The sequence below is a fragment of the Bos javanicus genome, chromosome 15 (genome assembly GCF_032452875.1).
Source record: "Bos javanicus breed banteng chromosome 15, ARS-OSU_banteng_1.0, whole genome shotgun sequence".
In the NCBI taxonomy this organism is placed as follows: Eukaryota; Metazoa; Chordata; class Mammalia; order Artiodactyla; family Bovidae; genus Bos; species Bos javanicus.
This window is the reverse complement of record NC_083882.1, coordinates 53833610-53857079: the sequence shown is the minus strand read 5'-3', so window position 1 is coordinate 53857079 and position 23470 is coordinate 53833610. Positions and strand designations below refer to the sequence as shown.

Below are 23470 nucleotides of genomic sequence, written 5' to 3'. Positions count from 1 at the left end.
CAGAATGAAGTTCTTAGTTGTGTGAGGAATATTTTGCTCCCCTTGTGCTTTTTGTTGAGTGCCTGTCCTGAGTGATCCCGTGACACCCGTGCTCCCCCTTCCCCTGGCACCTGTCAGTCTCCTCCTGGTTTGTTTTTATGTCTCTCTCCTGCAAGACTGTGAGCTCCCTGAGAGCAGAATTGATCATGACTTGTCTCTGCATCCACAGGGTCTGGAGTAGGGGAGGGCCCTCAGTAAGTAAGGCATCAGTGAATGAGTCAATGGCAGCTTGTCTATCATTTTGTGCCATCTTATGTATTCCTTGCCCCCATCTGCATGGACAGTTTTCTTGGTTAATGACACGCACGCATTTGTCCTCGTCAAGTCCTTCCCTAGGCCTGAGACTCTGAGCTGACCTTCCCTGGGGCGGGGTCTGCTTGCTTTCAGAATGCAGCACTCTTTTGGTGGAACCTGCATAGGAGTGGTGAAGGGGATGGTGACACACTTCATGCTGCCTGCCCTGTCCTGGTAGGAGATAAATGGGGTAAGGCCTGCCTTTCTGGGCATGGGAAAGGGGTGAAGGCTTCAGGGGAAAGTGAAATAGGGGTTGGATAGAAAATAACATAGCCTTTCATTCCAAAAGCTGCATAACAGGGACTTCCCTGGTGGCCCAGTGGTTAAAACTCCGAGCTTCCATTGCAGGGGGCCTGATTTGATCCCTGGTCTGGGAACTAAGATCCCACATACTGCGTGGCAAAAAGAAATAAAGAAGAAAATTTCTTGAACTGAATAAAAATGAAAACACAGCAAGTCAACTTTAAAAAATTAAATGGAAAATAACAAAATTAGGGGGAAAAAAGCTTCATAGCAATGCCACATTATATTGAGGTGATCAGATTCTGGGCTAGTGGCCGCAAGTACATTAGGAGCCCATAAAGGGGAGGCTTCTGTCCTATAGCTAGTGTCAGTAAAAGTTGACTGGCCTGACCAGATAGGCCCTGATTCCTCAGGACAGCTAAAGAAGAATCAGTGCAAAGTCCCACTCCTCTGTTCCAAGGAGAAAACCATCAAGTGCTTTCCCATGAGGAGAGGTCAAACAAGGAAGAGATAAGTAAGGGACACGCTCATGTCATACGTGTATCCATGAGAACTTAGCTCTTAAGACAGAACAAGTAGAGGAGGGACTCTTGTGCTGAGGTGGACCTGACCAGGGGATCCATGCCTTTTCTCTCACTGCCCTGAAATGGTACCCTGTGGGAGAAGGGGCTTTCAGGAGCTACATGAAGGATAAGTGACCACAGTACCCAGGGGGTTGAAAATTAAGTCTCTAGTAGACAGGACCTGTGGGGACTTTTTCCAGGGACCACTGCCCTTCCTGCTCTTTATTGCTACTGGAAGCAACATCTTGTAGTCTGTGACAGGCCTGGGACCAAGGTGAGGCAAGTGAGTCCCCAAGGGTATGGAATTGAATGACCCTGTGAGTATCGCCTCTGTCTGATCTGCTGAGCCTGCTCCTCTACCTCCCCGTTCTCCCCCAGTGGCCAACAAGTGGATACACGAGTATGGACAGGAATTCCGCAGACCCTGCAGCTCGAGACCTGAAGACTGAAGTGTTGGCAGAGAGAAGCTGGAGGAGTCCTTTGGCTTTCCAAAGAAGCCAGAAGTCAAAAACTAGGGTAAGAGAGGAGAAAGGGGAGCAAGCTTCTGGAGGAGGCCCTTGTCAGCACTGTCTGTTCCTTGCAAATGGGAGACAAGGAAGTGGTCTCTAGCAGGGGTTACCTGAGAACTTGTTTCTCCTCAAGCCATGACTCACAGCAGAATGAACATGACAAAGGAGGGGGCACGAAGGCTGGAGAGAGAAGTTTCTGGAGCTCAGACTCTGTTGGAAACAGGGCATATCAACAGTCTCCAGGGTTTGGTCAGTGGGGCCTTCGCCACTTGAGCCTTGACCACAGGGGCCCAGAAGTGGGCAGTGAGGCCCCTGCTGACTCCCACGTGCCCTTCTGCCCACTGACTCCTGCTGAAGGCTGAGCAGGGGGTGTCTCTGTATCAGGAGTGTACCTCATGTGATGACTTTTTTAAAGCAGACAGTAACTTTTTAAAAAAATACGATTTTTAAATACAGCCATTAAAATGTTTTAATAGTCATAAAAAGTGTTTACAGATCATTTTTCACAACCATGAACATTCTTATGTTGTAACGTTATGTGAAAACAGCAGAGCAGAATGTTTTATTTATGTATAATCTTATCTTGGCTCATCTCCCACCACTCCCCGCTCAGTGCATTCCAGAAGCATTCTATTTCTTAATACCGACATTGGTCCCACTCTTCACGTCTTTGCACTCACTGCTCCCACCGGGGCTGAGCCCTCCTCACCATTCTACTCTTGAATCGGTGTCACTTCAGAGAGAACCTCTCTGACATCCATCCTTCTAGCCATTTTGTTCACATAGGCCAACTTTATTTTCTTCCTAACACTTTTCTCAAAGTTACTTTATTTAATTGTGGTCAGTTGCCTGCCCTGCATGGTGAGTGCTTTAAGACCCCTCTCTACTTTGTAAATGCCTCTATTGTAGTCCCCATCTCACTCAATTTTTCAGTATTTATTTGCCTAGCTGCTTGCACTCCTTATACCTCTTGGTATCCCCCAGAAAAAGGTCTGTTTCAAATAAGTAGGCATTCAGCAAATATTTTTGGATAAGTGAGTAAGAAGGCCTCCTTTGAGCTAGGCTTTGGAGGATGGGTAGGATTCTTATAGGCAGAGTCTAATGAGGAGCAGCACTTCCCAGCAGGGCTGGCATGAGCTAAGGCTGCAGTGATGAGTGACTGATATTTGAGCACTTGTGCAAAGTGAACATTCTAGGCAACTTGGCTCAGTTTCCTCAACAGGAGATGGGGGTGTGTGTTGTGCTCACAGAGAAGCCACACAGGTAAAAGGCTAGATGCTCAGATGCTGTGCTGCCTCTGCCCCCTCCCTGTACCACACACGCCAGGATTTCTGCCTCCCAGAGCTCGTGGGCCCCAAGGAAAAGGTTCTGGTGTGCTGATATCCAGGGTCCAGCAGAGCCTCTGTGGGCACCTGTCACCAATAGTTCTGCTGAGTGCATCAGGACTCTGGAAGCCCTCTTACTAAATTACTGTCACATAGGTGAGCAAAAACACTTTTCCCCTCCCCTTCTGAGTTCTTAGGAATTCTGAGTTCTTATAGAGGTTCTGAAACCTCTATAGTAAAAGACATATTAACAGGAGGAACATAAAGAAGTTTATTAACATGTATATATCATGTATACATGGGAGATACCCAAGGGAAAATGAGTAATTTCCTGAGGTGGCTTAGAACTCAGGATGATATACTATCTTAAGAGAGAAAGGAAAGAGGGGAGGTAAGCCGCTTACATTCTTAGGAACAATGAATAGTCCTTAGAAAAGGGCCCACAGACGGGAGATACGATAGTGATTGTCTAGGTGTGGTGTCCACTTGTGGTCTCTTCTGTGCAGTTTTCCTTGGTAAAATTCTTGAAGGAATTTCAGACAACTGAGTTCCTTCTGGAGCATCTGTCTTCAGGCAGGTGAGGCGAGTTTAGAGAAAGGGGTATAGCTGTGGGGTCCCAACAATGCTTAGTATGTAGGTAGCTATTTCTAAATAGGACTGACTGTGGCTTGGTGCATAGCTTGTTTATAATTTTGCTTTTCTTTCTTGCGCTGTTCTTCGGCCATTTTTCTAACAGCTTTCTCTCCAAACTGGGCTCCTGGTGTTGCAATTGTATCCTCACAAGACTTGCTCCAGGGAAAATTCTTTACGTTAATGACTGTTATTGTCAGTAGTAACATACTAACCATGTACTCTTGGCTAGGCATTGTGCTAAGAACTGAGGTAGGTGTACTTGCCTCCTTCAGGCCTCACAATGAACAGGTACTATATCTCCATTTTATAGATGAGGGAAACTGAGGCAGAGAATATGTAACCTTCCTGAGGTTACATAGCTATAAAGTGGCAGAGGCAGGATTCAAAGTACAGGTATCTCCCCAAAGATCTCTTTTTTAAAATTTAAGATTCACACAACACTATAAAGCAACTATATGCCAATAAAAAAATCTTCATAGCAATGAAAAAATTTTTCAATTGAGGTATAGTTTCAGGTATCAGTGAAGTGATTCAGTGATATATATATCAGTGATTTATTTAGTCATATAGTCATCTTCTTTTTCAGATTCTTTTCCCTTATGGATTATTACAAGATATTGAGTATAGCTCCCTGTGCTGTACAGTAGGTCCTTGTTGGCTACTGGCAAACCACTCCAGTGTTCTTGCCTGGAGAATCCCAGGGGCGGGGAGCCTGGTGGGCTGCCGTCTATGGGGTCGCACAGAGTCGGACACGACTGAAGCGACTTAGCAGTAGCAGCAGTGTGTATATGTTAGCCCCAGACTCCTAATTTACCCTCCACCCTTTTCCCCTCTGGTAACCATAAGCTTGTTTTCTATGTTTGTGAGTCTGTTTCTGGTTTGTAAATAAGTTCTTTTGTATCATTTTTTTAGGTTCCACATATAAGCAATATCATGAGATATTTGTCTTTGTCTAGCTTACTTTACTTAGTATGATAATCTTGAGGTCCATCTATGGACTAGAAATAGAAAATATGAATTACCAATTCATATTTACCAATACTTAAACTGAACCAGTGTAAAACTCCCAACAGAACTCCCAGGTGGCACCAGTGGGAAAGAGCCTACCTGCCAATGCAGGAAACATTAAGAGACAGGGGTTTGATCCCCAGGTCGGGAAGATCCCCTGAAGAAGAGCATAGCTACCCACTGCAGTATTCTTGCCTGGAGAATCCCAAGGACAGAGGAGCCTGGTGGGCTACAGTCCCTAGGGTCAGACAGGACTGAAGCAACTTAGCACACACACAGCAACAAACAAGTCCAGCACCAGATGCCTTCAGAGGCAAATTCTATCAAGCATTTGAAGAGTTAACACTTATCCTTCTGAAACAACTCCAAAAAAACTGCAGAGGAAGGAACACTTCCAAGCTCATTCTATGAGGCCACCATCACTATGATACCAAAACCAGACAAAGATATCACAAAAAGAGAAAATTACAAGCCAGTATCACTGATGTAGATGCAGAAGTCCTCAATGAAATATGCTAGCAGAGTGACTCCAGTAAAAAGGATCATACAGCATGATCCAGTGGGATTTATCTCAGGGATGCAAGGATCCTTCAACATCCACAAATCTGTGTGATACACCACATTAACAAATTGAATAAAAATTATATGATCATCTCAATAGAGGCAAAAAAAGCTTTTGATAAAATTCAACATCCATTTATGATAAAAACTCTCCAGAAAGTGGGCAAAGAAGGAACTTACCTCAACACAGTAAAGGCCATATATGACAAACCCACACCTAACATCATACTCAGTGGTGAAAAACTGAAACATTGATTATCGGGGGAAAAAACTCTCTCCTTATATTGCTCAGTTAACTACCCAGTTAACTGTTTCCTCCATCCACCTGTAAGGCCAGCCACTTGGCTAGTCTCAGGTTCCAAGGTTTCGCCTGGCTACAGGCTGGGGTTTCTAGCAAACTGCTGGGAGAGGAAGCCAGCTCTAGGAATATGGGAGCCTCTTGAGTTTACATAACTTTCTGAGCCCTGGACCCAGACTGAGAATGTGTTGACTCTGGCCACCGATGGAGCAGCCAGCTGGGGCAAGAGAAGAGTTGGCTTGAAGATTACAAACAAAACACTGTCCCTGCAGGAAAGGGTACGACTGCTGTTTGCTTTCTCAACTCCTGTTGTAGATTCTTTTCTTGCTTTCCCCTTGTTAAAAGTCATGACCCTCTAATTCCCCAGCTCCAGTTCTGATGACACAGGCCCTTGAATCCAACTTAAGGGTCCTTGGCATCTCGCTGTCCAAATCAGTTTGTTTTGTCCATTCCACCTCTAAAATATCGAGCCTTTCTCCTCCTCTCATCCCTGCAGCACTTAGCTAGTTCAGAATCCCTTTGCCTTTTACCTAGACTACCACTGCCTCTTTACTGCTATCTAGTCCAGTGCCTGCAGTCCATTTCCACAGGTACCAGAGTGACTTTCCTTAGTGTCTGGCAACTCCCCATCTTGCCACTATAGGCCTTTATATCCTGCCTCCAACATCTGTCACAGCTTTTACTCCAGCCACACTGATAATACTCATCTACCAGCTGTGTCAGACTGACCTTCGTGGGCTTGTGCATGCTGCCTGCTCTCCCTGCAGTATATTTCCCTTTTCCACCTCCACCTTGTGATGAAGCTTCAAAGCTCAACTCAAATGCTACCTACTTTGTGAAACCATCCCTTTCCTGTTTCCAAAGAGGTTTAGTTGTCCCCTTCCCTTTGTACAGTGTGGTCACTGTTTCGATAATGGTCTTTCTAGACTATGAGCTCATTTGAAAGGCCTCATTATTTATCTCTGCCTCCAGAGTCAACTGGAAGCTTGACACAAAGAAACTGCTCAGGTTTGCTTAATCAGCAAATAAATGCTTGTAATAGCAGCTTTAGAAGAGGATAACAACAAGAAGTCGTGCCCAACTCTCCTCAGCCCTTCGAGTCTTCTCAATCTCAGGATTCTGCCCCCCAACATTAGATCTGTGTCTACCCCATTTGCCCACCTTCTTTCAGGAAGTTCTCCTTGGACATTCTTTAGTGTATGTGTCTGACAGACTGGCCTCTGGTTTGACCCAAATATGTTCCTTCTGGCTTTGTGGAAATCCTTCATTCAAAGGGTCCAAGGGTCTCCTTTATTCTCTTCCTGAGTTTGGAGTGCTGATCTGTAGGCTTCACAAGGATGCTACATCCAGCACATAGTAGGTGCTCCTTAAGAGTACATTATGTGGAAACCAACACAATACTGTAAAGCAATTACCCTTCAATTAAAAAAAAAAAAAAAAGAATACATTTTGTGAACATATGAATGGTCTCTTCTCTACTAGGAGATAGTGGAATGCTCAAAGATCCTGCCACCTCCTAGCCATGTCTATGGGCAAGTCATTTCACATCTCTGAAATTCAGTTTCTTTGCCTTTAAATTGGGGGAAAACTGGATCAGATCAGTTGCTCAGTCGTGTCCGACTCTTTGCGACCCCATGAATCGCAGCACGCCAGGCCTCCCTGTCCATCACCAACTCCCAGAGTTCACCCAGACTCACGTCCATCGAGTCAGTGATGCCATCCAGCCATCTCATCCTCTGTTGTCCCCTTCTCCTCCTGCCCCCAATCCCTCCCAGCATCAGAGTCTTTTCCAATGAGTCAACTCTTCGCATGAGGTGGCCAAAGTACTGGAGTTTCAGCTTTAGCATCATTCCTTCTAAAGAAATCCCAGGGCTGATCTCCTTCAGAATGGACTGGTTGGATCTCCTTGCCGTCCAAGGGACTCTCAAGAGTCTTCTCCAACACCACAGTTCAAAAGCATCAATTCTTTGGCGCTCAGCCTTCTTCACAGTCCAACTCTCACATCCATACATGACCACAGGAAAAACCATAGCCTTGACTAGACGAACCTTTGTTGGCAAAGTAATGTCTCTGCTTTTGAATATGCTATCTAGGTTGGTGGTAACTTTCCTTCCAAGGAGTAAGCATCTTTTAATTTCATGGCTGCAGTCACCATCTGTAGTGATTTTGGAGCCCAGAAAAATAAAGTCTGACACTGTTTCCACTGTTTCTCCATCTATTTCCCATGAAGTGGTGGGACCGGATGCCATGATCTTCGTTTTCTGAATGTTGAGCTTTAAGCCAACTTAAAGTGCTGCACTCAATATGCCAGCAAATTTGGAAAACTCAGCAGTGGCCACAGGACTGGAAAAGGTCAGTTTTCATTCCAATCCCAAAGAAAGGCAATGCCAAAGAATGCTCAAACTACCGCACAATTGCACTCATCTCACACGCTAGTAAAGTAATGCTCAAAATTCTCCAAGCCAGGCTTCAGCAATATGTGAAAACTGGATAGCTACATGTAAAAGACTGAAATTAGAACATTCTCTAACATCTTAAAATGGATTAAAGACCTAATAAACTCAGAATGGATTAAAGACCTAAATATAAGACCAGATACTGGGCTTCCCTGGTGGCTCAGTGGTAAAGAATCCGCCTGCCAACACAGGAGACTCAGGTTCAATCCCTGGTCCGGGAAGATCCCACATACTGTGGAGCAACTAAGCCCAGGTACCACAGCTACTGAGCCCTGCTCCACAGCAGGAGAAGCTACTGTAATGAGAGCCCATGCACTGCAACTCGAGAGTAGCCCCTGCTCTCCACAACTAGAAGCAATGAAGATTCAGCACAAAAATAACAAATAAAATTATTTTTAAAAAGAGACTAGATACTATAAAAATCTCTGTAGGAAAACACAGAACACTCTTTGACATAATCACAGTGATTTTTTTGGATCTGTTGGCCTGAAGTGATGGAAATAAAAGCAAAACTAAACAAATGGGACCTAATTAAACTTAAAAGCTTTTGCACAGCAAAGAACAGCATAAACAAAATGAAAAGACAACCTACAGAATGCGAGAAAATATTTGCAAATGATGTGAACGACAAGGAATTAATTTCCAAAATATACAGACAACTCATATAGCTCAGAATCAAAATAACCCAATCCCAAAATGGGCAGAAAACCTAAACAGACAGTTCTCCAAAGAAGACGTACAGATGGGCCAACAGGCACATGAAAAGATGTTCAGCATCACTAACTAGTCAAGAAATACAGGTCAAAACTACAGTGAAGTATCACTTCACACCAGTCAGAATGGCCATCATCAAAAAGTCTACAAATAATAAATGCTGGAAAGGGTGTGAAATGCTGGAAAAGGGAACCCTCCTACACCGTTGGTAGGAATGTAAATTGGTGCAGCCGCTACGGAAGCCAGTCTGGAAGTTCCTTAAAGAACCAAAAACAGAGTTGTCATACAATCCAGCGATTCCACTCCTGAGCATATATCTGGAAAAGACGAAAACTCTTAATTTGAAAGATACAGGCACCCCAGTGTTCACTGCAGCACTATTTACTGTAGCCGAGACATGGAAGCAACCTAAATGTCCATCAACAGATGAATGTATAAAGCTTTGGTGTGTGTGTATACATATATGTGTGTGTGTGTATGTATACACAATGGAATACTACTTAGCCATAAAAAGAATGAAATAATGCCATCTCCAGCAACATGGATCTCCAGCAACAATATAATCTCTAGGTCCATGAATGTGACAGAAAAAGACAAATATCATATGATATCACTTCTATATGGAATCTAAAAAAATGATATAAATGAATTTATTTAAAAAGACTCACAGACTTCAAAAACAAATTTATGGTTTCCAAAAGGGAAAGGTCGGGAGAGGGGTAAATTAGGACTTTGGGATTAATGTATACACAAAATATACACATATAAAGTAGATACACAACAATTACCTATTTCATACCACAGGGAACTATATTCAATATCTCATAATAACCTGTAATGGAAAAGAATCTGAAAAAGAACACATATATATAACTAAACCACCTTGCTCTACCTGAAACTAACACATTAACACTAAATCAACTTAAATTAAAAATATACTTAAATTTAAAAAATGACAATTTATGTGAACTTTAAAAAAAACAATAAATTGAGAACCATAATGCCCATACTTCACAAGGATTCCAAAGATTAAGGTGTAACTAGCAGGGTATCTGGAGAAGGCAATGGCACCCCACTCCAGTACTCTTGCCTGGGAAATCCCATGGATGGAGGAGCCTGGAAGGCTGCAGTCCATAGGGTCGCAAAGAGTCAGACATGACTGAGCGACTTCACTTTCACGCACTGGAGAAGGAAATGGCAACCCACTCCAGTGTTCTTGCCTGGAGAATCCCAGGGACGGGGGAGCCTGGTGGGCTGCCGTCTATGGGGTCGCACAGAGTCGGACACGACTGAAGTGACTTAGCAGCAGAGTATCTAATATAAAGTGAATGTTTCTCACTTTCCATCCATCAAGCCTGGTCATCATCCTCTTGCCAGGTATCTGTACCAAAATGACCTCTGCCCAGGGTCCCCTATATTGTCCAGGAGGCAGTGTAAAGAGGAAAAAAAGCTAAGTTTGAATTCTGACGCCACTTCTGAGCTATATGAATTTGGACCTAATGCCTGCCTGTCAAATGACAACATCACCTACCTCATAGGGTTGCCATGAGGATTAAATAGTTGTGTGTACAGTGAATTAGCTGCTCAACTTTGATGACTATTATGACTTAACCTGGTGAACAAAATTGGCTGTGTCCCTGAAAAACGCACATTTGACCATGCTGCCCCCCTGTGGACAGAGTGCAAACAGCCCAGCAGAGACCTTGGTAGGCCCCTCCCGCCCCCAGAAGGGCTTGTGGGAAGCACACAGAACACACACAGAGACGTTTCTCTGCTAGGAGCTCATGCTTTACTCAGATATATTTAGTGAACATACAAACCAGAAGTTCTCAGAATAATGTGCTTGTTTGGATGTAGATCAGTACTGACTCAAAAGGTCTGGGGTAAGGACAAAATCTTGAACAAGCTTCCAGATGATACTTATGAATGCTGCTGACCACAGGCCACTCTGAGTAAAGGTCTTAACTATAGTATGGGAGTGACATGATAGGAACCCTACATCAGTTACTGAGAGAGTTAACCTATATTAACTTGTGTAGTCCTCAAGACCCTATGCGGTAAATACTGTTGACCTCTATTTTTCAGATGAGGAAACCAAAGCACAAAGAGCGAAAAGTACTTAGCTATCTGATACATCCAGTAAGGGATGGGCCTTAGGTTCTAATTTAGGCAGCCTAGCTCCAACACCTGCTAAGACTCCAACAATGTGTAGAGAGTAGCCAGGGGAGGGGCTGTGGCAAGGAGAGGAGGAGACATAGAATAGAGAATGGATGGCAGTTGTGAATGTAAGAGAGGAAGCCATCAAGGACACTTTGGCTGCCTTGTTTAGACCAGTGGAGAGATGGTGGAACCTATCACTACTGACCTAGGAAATATGGGAGAAAGAACAACTTTTAGGGGGAACGTAAGTTCAGCTTTAGGAATGGTCAATGTGAGTGGCTTTTGGTCATCTGGACAAGTAGACAGACCTAAGTGTCTATAGAGTTGAGGAGGTGCTTGAACTTGTAGATAGACTTTGGGCATTAGCAGATGCGAAACTCTGAAAGCTTGAGGTCACGTGAACAGTGTACAGACTGTCCTGTTCTAGACCAAAGTCAACACAGTACATAACTGGAAGAGAGAAGATTAGAATCTAGTCTCCCTGGCTGCAGTGGAGGCTGACTCTGTCCATTCTAATGGGCATTCTGGCTCTGGGGAGCAGGCGGAGCATAAGACGTTAATGGGCTGCAGGAAACAAACAGGCTTTGCTGGAGCTCTATGGTGACTAAATCCAATGAACTGTCCCCAACCCCTAGATCAAAAGAAATAAGGACAACTCCATAGAGAAAGACCAGATAAAGGTTGGGAGATATTTATTTTCTTTAAACAAGGTCATAAATAACAAAGAAACAAAGAAGGTCCCAGACTTCGGACCCTGAAGCAGGACAGGGATAGGAAGTTGAGGGGTCAAAAGGTGGAGGGGGCTACGCATCACCTAAGACAGTCACAGAGAAGATGGGCTGCAGGAGACTGCCTCTCCCTACCCTTGGAAATGGCGTGCCTGGGCAGCAGGGAGGCTGAAGTGCTGTGATGAGGCAGCTGGAAGAGGGCAAATGTTGAGGATGCTGGACTGGACTGTTTCTATGAAGGGTGACATGGAAACCACAAACGACTAAGATAAGCTGTGGGTCTAGAAAAGGCAAGCGGGCACTCTGCATACCTCCAGGGACCAACTATGAAAATGGTTAAATCTGCTTCTTAAAAACAACTCCACGGGCCTTAGCCGGTGGCTTTGTGCATGGGCTGTAGTCAACCTGGGTTGCTTTATGGCAGGTGAGGGCTCAAGAGGCCCCTGGAGCAGCCTGGCCTCAGCCCAGGGCAGGTGCCCAGACATGTGGGAGTGGGACGTGGGCCCTCCCCAGATGGGAGGCCATGTGCTTGGACTGGCTGAGCCTGATTTTCAGGCTAGTTTCTTGTGATGCTATCCACCACCCCTCCTTCTACCTAAGGATGAGATCCTGACCTCTCTGGGTCTTCCAAGCCTAGAAGAATAAGACGGGGATAAAAAGGTATCTGACTGGTGTTTTATTTAAAAGGGAAAAATAAAGACCATCTTGCACATGGTCTAGCCCATGAGGTAGGGCAGGACCATGGCAAGAACAATCTCAAGCAATGGAGGTCCCTGTACCTGGGGAAACATGGGGACCCAGGTACATTACCTAATGCCAGGAACAGGGGCCCAGGGTGGCGGTTCTGATGGAGGCTTCACCCAAGGCAAGGCAGGGAGGACAGGCAAGAGCTATCCCTGAACAGGGAAGGGAGAGGAGCTGGGGAGCCTTAGACTGGGGAGACCAATGTTGATCGAAGGCCCTGGAAAACAATGCTTTGGGCAGGAATACACAAAAGGGTTTGTACATCTGGGGATGCCCGTCTACAGGGAGCCGGTGTCACATGGTCGGGCGGGATGGTGAGGAGGAGACAGCGGCATCACAGTGGCCTCTGGTGCGATGTATTTACAACAGAGCTCAATGTTGAGGGAGGGAAGGAGAGCAGGTCACTAACAGCCAGGAAACACACTGTGAAGAGTGGAGAGAGAATGGAAAACAAATGTGACTGTCACTGGCTTACCCTGTCTCATCCAGGAAGCGCTCCCTAATGATCACCATGGCCTTTGCACATCTCTCCACCTCTTCTCAGCCCATCCAGGGCTAGACACAGGGTGTGCTCTCAATGTACGGCTGATCAGACCACAGCTTCAAACGGGCCAGGGCCCCCAGACACTGCTTACTGAGAAACTAAGAAACTTACTGAGAAACTTTATTGTCGGTTCCTAGGATCCATCAATGGTCAGCTGCTTGAGGGGTGGTCTGACATCAGGGAATCACTGTGGCTCACTGTACCAGGCCCTGGCATTTTCAGTGCCCACCTTGCTTTGTCATCCAAACCACTTAGGCCCTGGCATTTTGAACTCCGTGATGTAGAAATTGTTTATATTTCTTCAACATTTTTTCTTCAAACTTTCTGAGGGTGGGGAACAAGTTCCCTTGGACCATCATCAGAATTAGAAAAGAGACTTTCCAACTGGCAGGCATGACTCTTCATATGGCCTGTGGGTCTCTGTGAGGATGGGGCCTTCTGCAGCAAAGACTGGGAGCTCCTTGAGGTGGGACCAGGACCATGTGGTTTGGGTCACCATGCCTCTCTTCCTCCTCCTCCTCCACAAAGAAATCTACTGTGTCTCCCAATCTGACAAAGAGTTTCCCAAGATGAGAGGCATCCTTTTTCCTCTAGACCAGTGGTTCCCAAATGGGAATGACTTTGCCTCCCTTAAGACATTAGGTAAAATCTAGGAACATTTTTGCTTGTCACAACTGTGTGTGTTGAGAGGGTGCTACTGGTTCCTAGAATGCAAAGTCCAGGGATATTGTTCATCACGCTACAGTGCGCAGAACAGCCCCACCAGCACAAAGGATTACCTGCCTCAAATGTAAACAGTGCTGAGGCTGGAAACCCTGCTCCAGATGTCTACATAGCCTCAAGGCCTGCCTCACCTTCCTCAACAGCAGGACAGGAGAAGGCATATAGAATTTTTCTAAGAGCCCGGGAACGGATAATTCCCATCCCAGCCTCCACAGGAAGGGGCATCTCAAGAAAAAGTACACATCACAAAGGGGGTAGGGGACTAGGCACTGTTTAATGTCAGTTTAGCAACAACTCACTGGACCAGAGCACACGGAAAGAACCAACCACGGCTTTGCAGAAACACACACGCTGGGCTCTGTGTTGAGGAGGAAGAAGAAAGGCATGGTGACCTAACCCAGGCAGGGGTAAGGCAGAGATATTTACAACCTTGCAAATATCTCCTTGTTGGGGTACTGCTGGGCTCTTTAAATCTTTGTACTTCCTTACCACTGGAATCCACCGATAGGCTCTGCAAACCTGTGCCGAATCAGGAAAGTGGCAACAGCTTCAGCTACCTGCAAAAGGGAGAGATATTCCAGGCCATGTTAAGGGTAGCTACGGGGTTCAGCCTTGGAGGTCCTATGGGCTTCTGTTGGAAGTTAAGGCATTATAGTGGACTCATGGTCCTGCAGTTCTGGGGAGCCTGAAAGCAAAAGGACCTGGGTCCTGCAGGGATGGCTCCAGAAAAGTCAAGAGGAATGATGTGAAGGCTTAGTTATCCCCGTAGAGTTACAAAGCACTTTTTTCCTACAGGAGGAGCACATATTAATTCCTAACTGTGTGTGTTTTAGGGAGCAGTGTCTACCACAGTTATTCCTTCTTCCATCTGGCTTTTGGGGATAATGGAGAAGCAGAGCTTACAATCTTAACCACAGTGTGTTAGTCACTCAATCGTGTCCGACTCTTTGCGACCCCATGGAGGAGGCTCGTCTCTCTCCATGGGATTCTCCAAGCAAGAATACTGGAGTGGGTTGCTATTCCCTTCTCCATCTTAACCACAGGGCCCTGGGTAAAACAGCAGGGCACCAGTAGCTCCTCAGCCCATACACAGAAAGGCAAGACCAAAAGCAGCTGCCAGGGAGAGGTCTGGGGTGCTGGTGGGATTGCATGTGTGTGGGCCCCACAGCAGCTGCTGCAGCAACACAGGCTGACTCAGAGGCTTATGCTGTCTTCTGTGAGATCCACAGTTACTCTCCCAGTTGCCCTTTTACAGGCATCCAGCACCAGACTCACCTTGTCTGGAGCATCCTCATGGACTGCGTGGCCACACTGGGGCAGGACCTGCATCTGGAACTTCCCTAGGGAAGATATAAACCAAAGCCACCTCAAGGACTAAAATGGTCCTCTCCTTACCATCTTTGCAGCCTCACAGGTCATGTTAGCAGGCCAGGACCTCCCCATCACCCCACCCCAACAGTCTGGACCCAATTAACAAGCCTGTGAGGAAGATGATAATACTTGACATTATAACCTTGAGCAAATCATTTCCCTTCACTTCTTCCTTCTGCACCTACTTAATATGCATTTACTTTGGGCCAGACACATAGAAAGAAACAGTTCCTATTTACACTACAGTCTAGTGGGAGAGCAAAACATAAAACTCAGATTTTAATGCAGCATATAGTTCCTAGGCTAACACTAAGCACATGGAACTGGACAAATACAGGAATTGGGTCTTTGCAATAAAACAGGGATCCAGGAAGGCTTCCCACACAGAAAAAGTAACTTACACAAAGAAACAGAGGATGAAATGGTATTTGCTCTTGAGAAGAAAAACTTTGGCATGGTGCTCATGAGAGTTAACAATGAGGCTGGAGATGTAAGTGGGGGCCTTATCATTAAGGGATTTGTAAATTAAAGATTTTGAGATTTATTATTACAATAATAAGTTACCATCTGAGTGCTTAACTATGTTCCAGACGGTACTAAACTACTTTTTCACACTGTCTTGTATAACACTGTAAGCTCAAACAAATGTGATCATTTTATTAAGAGTGGACAGAGATGACTGATAAAGCAAGATCTCTAAGGAGACCAAAGAATATGGAACCCATCCCTGGCCATCAAGGCCATGAGACATCCAAGCAGAGATGTCCAGCAGGTTTGATACATGGTCCAGGTGTGGACCCCAGGAGAGGTATGAGTCAGAGGGTTAGCTTTGTGAGTTATCAGGGTGTAGATGGGAACCATGAGATTGCCCAGGGAGAGTAAGTAGAAAAGAAGGAAACTTAGCAACAGAATCTGCTTAAGCCTGAAACCTTGGCCCTGGAGTTGGCACCTTTTTTCCCTATAACCTGAAGTTGCCAATGCCTATTGACTTCACCTTTACCAAGCCTTGCATCTGCACTAAAGCCAAGAGCTTCCATGAAATCGGTTCCACTGCCTCCACAGTCATCTGGCCAGCACACCTGAACCTGAGCACATGTCACTTTCCTACTCATTACACCTCACAATCCCTGTGAGGCTGCCATCAATTTTCTCATTCTACAGATTGAGAAAATTAAAGCTAAGGCAGGTCAAGTAACTTGCCCAGGGTGAAAAAAAATTAGTAGGAAAGCAGCAGTACTCAAACATAGTTCTCCCAACCGCAGAGTCCTAGCTTTTACCACCTCATCATGTTGTCTTCTAAACAGAACTTGTATATTTTTGTATTTGGGTTATCTTGGACCTTTCCCTTTCCTAAGAATTCTAACAATAATAAAAATACTGATCAGTATTCAGAATATCTCCTTTCATAATACATCTGCACACAGTACTTTATAATGCCCCTTTCAAAGACACTGCATCACTTTAATTCTTACAACTCTGAGGTCTATGTGGTAATATAATTCCCAATTTAGACAGAAAATTTCCACATGACTTTGCCCATTTCTCTGCCCTCAGGGGACCTAGGAATGTAATTTCTTCATAACTTACCTTGCATTTGGCCAATAGTCAGATCTTTATCCAATCTATCAACACCTAGAATAAAATAAGAGAATCCACAAGTAGCTTACTTGAAAAGGCGGTATGAAATAGGTTTTGCTGTTATGAAGTAAAAATTGTTACAAAGTGGTAAACATGATGACCTTCTCAATTCATGTTAATGCCAATCCTAACTTCCTGAGTGTACAGTCTCACCACATGAAGCTTTCGAGGCTGATGTTTCCCATAATCACTTTGCTTGTTTAAGCTGCTTTCTGAAAACAGGCTTTACTTTTTAAATTTCCTTTTTATTCAGAATATCATTATACGACTCAAGGAGAAGGACTTGGGTTTGACCAGGTACAGAGACCAGGCCAGAATTAGGTCATCCCTGGTGGATGCTCATGCTTAGTTTTGGATTTGTCAAAGGAAGGAGAAAGGGCACAAATGAGTAAGGATGGTATTTCACTTTGGAAGTCGCTACCCATATGGTAAACACTTTTAACAAAGACATAATGAGATGACAATATACATACACTGCTAGGGACTGAATTGTGTCCCCCCGCAAAATTTATATGATGAAACCCTAATTCACAATGGGACCACATTTGGAGATATGAAGGTAATTAAGGTTAAATGAGGAAGTAATTAAGGTTAATGTCACAAAGGTAGGGCCCTCGTAAGATAAGACTGGTGCTCTCGCACTCTCTGCCACGTAAGAGCACAGTGAGAAGGTGGTGGTTTGCAAGCCAGTAAGAAAGCTCTCAGCAGAACCTGACAGGCTGGAACCCTTATTTCAGACTTACAGCTTCCAGAATTGTTTAAGCCACCCAGTATTTTGTTATGGCATCCCAGGCTGACTAATACATACACATGCACACTTACCAGCCAGGAGCAGCAATTTAGGAATAGGACAACTAAGAAAGAGATTGGATAAGCCTCGGAACCAGCCATCCCAGTATTTTTCTGTTTTTGCCAGTTCAATTCTCCAAGTGTATGGATGGTCTTTCTTGGTCTGAAGGAGTAAGAGCAAGTTTTGAGTCTCTGAGGGCAATCCCAGGAGGAACAGGAAAAAAACTAGGTCCGTGGGAAAAGGAAAGGGAAAGAAACTAGCACATATTAAGGTCCTACCATGTCCCAGACATTTTAATATACATTTAGTCTTTATAACAGCCTTGTGATATAAGTTATTGTTGTACCTGCATGTTTAGATGATTAGAAGTAAACTTTTTACTTTTATTAGTTTCAGTGAACCTAGGAAACTTTCTTAAGATCACAAAGCTAGTAAACTGGTACAACCAAGATTGAGCTTCTTATACTCAACTGGCAAAAATAACACATTATCAAAAGAATAACTACAAAAACCACACTGCAGTATGGAAAAATGCTTATGACGTAACATTAAGTGAAAGACGCAGAGTACAACATGTCATTTAAGTTAGGGTTACTACTGGAAAAATACGGTGTGCTTTGAGAAAGAACTAGAAGGGAAAACTGAAAATATGTTGATAAAATATTTTTTCTTATATTTTTATATATGACAATGATACGATGTAAACATGTATGTTAGTGTGTGAGCGTGCTCAGTCGTGTCCGACTTTTTGCAACCTCATGGACTATAGCCCACCAGGCTTCTCTGTCCGTGGAATTCTCCAGGCAAGAATACCAGAGTGGGTTGCTGTTTCCTTCTCCATATGTAGGTTTATTTATATAAACAGTAATTTATATATAATTTAAATAGTAATTTAAAAAGGAAATGACCAAATATAACAAAATCTGTTAAACTTCAATATAAAGTAGATGGCACAGAGTATGTGCCCATCAAATACAAGTTGAACAAATAAAATGTTCTCTACACTTTTTTGCATCATGAAAATTTTGAAATATTATAACTGAAATAACTAGAATACCACATCAACCACAATATGAAAATCTAGAAGTGAACATGAGACAGCATATATTGTGTTAAAGATCACCAGATGGTTGAGATGTTCATGTTACCCAAAGTGATTTGTATATTTAACACAATCACTTTCAAAATCCCAATGGTATTGTTTGCAAAAATAGAAAAATATATCCTATAATTCAATATGAAATATTAAGGGATTAATATTTATTAATTTATCCATTAAATTCATATGGATATTAAGGGATCCCAAACACCAAAACAATTTTAATAAAGATAAACAAAACTGGAGGACTCATACTCTATTTCAAAATATATTACAGTTATAGTAATCAAAACAGCACAGTACTGGTATAAAGATAGACAAATAGAGCAATGGAATAAGCTCAAGAGCCCAGAAATAAACCTCATATACATGGTCGAGTGATCTTTGATAAGGATGCTGAGACCATTCAATGAGGAAATGACAGTTTTTTCAAAATTCAGCTGGGGAAACTGAATACCCACATGCAAAAGAATGAAGTTGGACAATATATAAAAATGAACTCAAATGGATTAAAACCTAAATATAATAAGAACCTACAACTATAAAATAAAGTTGTAGGTTCTTATAAACTTTTTAATAAAGCAGTCTTAAAAAAGAGATTTATGCATAAAGAAATATCTCTTGGACAACCAAAATAATGTTTTTCCTTTTTTTTCCTGTATTTTAACCATTATATATTAGAGTCCTCTCATCCCCAATAAAAATGTATAGCTTGTTTTCTTTCACAGAACAGAATGGATGCGACTGACCTCTTCTGTATGTCTCAGGGCCATTTCAAACACAACTTTTATACTGTGCTCAACAGAGATGCCCCTAAGAAGCTGTGCCTGGTTTTTTGTGTTGTTGTTGCTACATTTAATTGGCATTACTAATATTATCTCCATCATTTTATTTTTCCTTTATTGTGGTATCACTGACATACAACATTGTTGAAGGTGTACAGCATGTTGATCTGACACATGTATACACTGCAGTGACTACCACCACAGCGTGGTAACCACCTCTATCATGTCACGTAATTATCATTTATCTGTGGTGGGAACAATTAAGATCTAGTCGCTTAGCAACTCTGTAGTTTATAATACAGTACTGTTGCCTATAATTACTACTGTGCATTAGATTTCCAGGACTCATCCACTAACTGCAAGAAGTTGTGACTATTGGGGTTTCTCTGTGTCCTTCCTCAGGTGGAGACTGTCTAGCTAAGCTCCTCACTGATTGATGTGCCTCAGTTTGTCCTCCTAATGGAACTGCTGGAGTTCATAAAACCCCATATATTAGGGCCTATAACAATGATAAGAAAAAAATGAGTTGCGATTAAAAATCAGAGGATCTGGATGTGTTTTAGCACTAACATTTACAGGTTGACCATAGGCAAGTATCTGCATCTGAGTCGCAAAACTGTTAATATTTACAATGCAGAGACAAAATGAAAACTAGAGATGTTAATGTGAATCATCCAGTATAGATCCTAGCACACAAAAGGGAAAAAGTAACTGACAATTTGTATCAGAGTTTCAAATCTACTAAACACTATTTGATTACCTTGGACAATTCTTCATCTCTTGAGTCTCAGTTTCTACACTGTTAACATGTGAGAAAAGATCTCTCCTCACCTCACAGACTATGGGAGAGCAAACTGATCACGCATTATTCATAATTTTGTGAAATCCAAAAAGTTACAAAGTATTATCTTAAGGATGACAAGAAGATCCTCACTAAATTAAAAATACTGTTTTAAACAATGTACTCTCCTCCTTGCTGACACTAGCATCTCCAAATCCAAAGGAATATGTGGTGTACACTGAGTCCATTCCCTGTCATAAGTAAGACAGTCATAATCCATCCCTGAAAGTCTGTGGCTCACACTCACTAATCATTTCTCAGAAAAAGCACCCCTTCCCACAACCATCCTCAAATCAGTTGCTCAGCAAGTTGTCACAGAACATTTACTATGCACACAACCTTAAGCTCTATGTTGAGGGAAATTCACACATAACATCAGTTCCTCTGCTCCAAATACATAGGTTATTTTTGAGGGGAAACAATGCTTGTTATTAGAGGACACTGAACCTGTATTATAGGAATGACTATTAGAAAACCATATATTATGAGTGTGGCTTAGGAAAATCAGTTATATGACTCAGTCACAACTTCAGAAAAGAAAGTGCTAAGTTGTGTCCTACAGACTGTCAGTGCTATACTGCGGAGGGACTAATATAAACTGAGGTCAGAAAGCTTCCCAAGGAGATACACCCTGAAAGATGGGTAGGATCTGATCAGTTTTGTGTAGACTGGTGGTAGGAAATGGGAGATTTTCTCATGAGATAAATCATAGGAACAGAAGTAGAGGTGAGAAAGGGCCTGATGAGAGAGCAGTTCTCTCTGAGGGTAGGGTAATACTCTACAAAATATTCCAATTTGTCAGAGTTATAAAGAAGTGCTTTATGCTTTCAGCCAGAGCCACTATCTTCCAGTAATTTGCCAAAATGACCAACACAAAGAGAAAGAGGAGGGGCAACTGCTACACGTTCTCTAGGCCTTTTTGAAAATATGGAGTTGTTCCTTTGGCCACATACACGCAAATCTACTAAGAGGGTGATATTGTAAATATCAAGGGGATGGGTACTGTTCAAAAAGGAATGCCCCACAAATGTTACCAGAGCAAAACTGGGAGTCTACAGTGTTATCCAGCATGCTATTGGCATCATTGTAAACAAACAAGGGCAAGATTCTTGCCAAGAGAATTAATGTGCGTATGGAGCAATCAGGCACTCTAAGAGCTAACAGCTTCCTGAAATGTGTGAAGGAAATGATCAGAAAAAGAAGGAAGTCGAAGAGAAAGGGACTTGGGTTCAGCTGAAGCACCAGCCTGCTCCACCCAGAGAAGCACACTTCATGAGGACCAATGGAAAGGAGCATGAACTCCTGGAGCCCATTCCCTATGAATTCATGGCATTTTGGGTATAAAAATAAAGACCTGGATTGTAAAAAGAAAAAAGAAGTGTTTTATATCTTATAGTTAATCTAAGTATCTATTATGATAGTATCTTTGTCCCTTAAATATCTAATGATGGACAAAAAGAACAATGTCACCTTCCTTTCCCCACCTTACACACTATCCCATCCTTCTAAGAATACTAACTTTCACTCACCTCCATGTCATCTTCCTTTTTCCTCTTGTTTACTGACTCACTTCCTTCTTCGTCTTCTTCTTCTTCCTCTATGATTCCTTCCACTATAGACTTTGAGCCTTCTGGACTTGTAATTCCTTCACACCTAGGTATTAAAAAGAAAAAAAAAAGTGCTATCACACACCTCTCTTCTACACACAAATTACCTTAGAGAAGCTATTTATGGGTTTTTATAATCAAATACTAGTTAAAATTTAACAATGCTCTGGGAGGAGGGTGTGAAAAATGTGCATTTAAAAGTGTACAAAAGTGAAAGGTCATGGCCAACATTTCACTATACTCCAAGGGCTGGTTTCTGGTTCTTGCACCGATGAATGTTTTGTCACTCAGTCATGTCCAACTCTTTGTGACCCCAAGCACTGCCAATCCATGATCCACGATCCATGGTCCACGGGGTTTTCCAAGCAAGAACACTGTAGTGGGTTGCCATTTCCTTCTCCAGGGGATCTTCCCCACCCAGCAATTGAACCCAGGTCTCCTGCATTGCAGGCAGATGCTTTACCGTCTGAGCTACTACTGATCCACAGAAGGTAGTAACCATTTCCTGAGGCATGGTGACAAGAGTTTTATTGGCATTATCTTATATAATCCTCATAGCAATCCCCTAAAATAGCTCTGAAGAGTTAAAAAATTGTCCAGGATCATTTAGCTCATGAGTGGATGCGGCTGGGAGGCAGATCCAGGCCCAGTTAACTCTAAAGCATGGTGCATAGTACAACAAGGCTGGAACAGATTGGTAAAAGGCCCCCACTTTTAATTAGCTGACAGAAACTGGCAATTACAATAACCAGGGCCAGATAAACCTTAGAGATTACTGCATCTGATCCAACCAATTATTGTTGTTTTGCATCTAAAAATAATCTCTCTTTATTTTATATAATTAGGTAGAAAAATTATTACAGGAACAGCTGGTACCATAATTTCTTTTAAAGAGAACTCGTTGAACAAAAATACATTGACAGGTGTTAAAAGTAAAACCTCAAGAGCCTAGGTAGCAGCTAGGGCCAAGGTCTGCTCTTCATGATAATCTATCATTTTGCCCTTGAAAAAGGAGAGAGGAGGGAGACGAGGAGAGAGAACAAGCAAGATGAAGAGAGACTGGGACAAACTGAAGGGTCAGTCAAACTTCGGGTGTAGATTTTTTAAGAATGGTAACTTCTGTCTTCTCTACCAAACCTTCAGTGATGTGTATGTTCACAAGTATTTTGTAAAGTGGGGGTTTTCTTAGGAACTTGAGGTGTCAAGTTTCACAATTAGGTCAAAGTATTAACAAAACAATATGTGCTTTGGGCTTCCACAGCAGTAAATTGGGAGGTTCAGGGGAATTACACCTAGATCAAGAAGGGCAGGAAGGTTCCAGTGGGCATCTAAGTGACAATTAAAACACAGATTCTTACACACACAGTTTTACATATTTAGAGAAAACATCACTTGAAGTAAAAATGTAAAGATAACTGAACTACCTGAATACAAACCATGTAACTCTTCACTGCTTAAACAAATCAGATCTCAAAATATTCAAGCATTGAAAAATGAGCAGTCTCACAGCTTATTTAAAGCCTCTGCATTGTGCCTGCCAGATATTACTACTCAAACTGCTCTTTTGGATATAAAATCCATCATGTAGGCCTTAAAGTCAAATACATAGGAGTTTGAGTTCTAAGAATATGAGTTCTATCATTCATTAGCTATGTGATCCTGGGAAAGTCACTTTACCTTTCTGAACTTCCATTTCCCCCCATATAAAAGAGTTACCTTGAAGAGGTATTGTAAGGATTAAATGAGGTAGTGCAAATCAATGAATGAAATGAATGAATGAATCCAGGTAGTTATCAT

The 23470-nt window shown here is 42.9% G+C and overlaps 2 protein-coding genes across 8 annotated transcripts in view; one reads left to right on the top strand and one right to left on the bottom strand.

Annotated features, from left to right (window-relative positions):
* P4HA3 (prolyl 4-hydroxylase subunit alpha 3) overlaps positions 1-23470 on the top strand; it is a 73499-nt gene that overhangs the window by 40035 nt on the left and 9994 nt on the right. For 2 of the 5 annotated variants that reach the window (XM_061380802.1, XM_061380805.1), the window contains 2 exons: positions 427-507; positions 1518-2133. In XM_061380802.1, the coding sequence (XP_061236786.1) occupies positions 427-507; positions 1518-1748 (312 nt within the window). In that variant the 3' untranslated portion in view covers positions 1749-2133. Of the gene's footprint in view, positions 1-426; positions 524-1517; positions 2134-23470 lie in introns of those variants that run through there. The other 3 variants (XR_009729640.1, XM_061380803.1, XM_061380804.1) reach the window with 3 other exon arrangements.
* The window catches only part of PPME1 (protein phosphatase methylesterase 1), a 51301-nt gene continuing 39309 nt past the window's right edge, over positions 11479-23470 (bottom strand). The window contains exons 9-14 of one of the 3 annotated variants that reach the window (XM_061380810.1): positions 21596-21719; positions 17374-17503; positions 16501-16545; positions 14818-14882; positions 14032-14099; positions 11479-12698 (exon numbers count right to left, since the gene is read on the bottom strand). In XM_061380810.1, coding sequence (XP_061236794.1) covers positions 12680-12698; positions 14032-14099; positions 14818-14882; positions 16501-16545; positions 17374-17503; positions 21596-21719 — 451 coding nt within the window. In that variant the 3' untranslated portion in view covers positions 11479-12679. Of the gene's footprint in view, positions 12699-13790; positions 13901-14031; positions 14100-14817; positions 14883-16500; positions 16546-17373; positions 17566-21591; positions 21720-23470 lie in introns of those variants that run through there. The other 2 variants (XM_061380812.1, XM_061380811.1) reach the window with 2 other exon arrangements.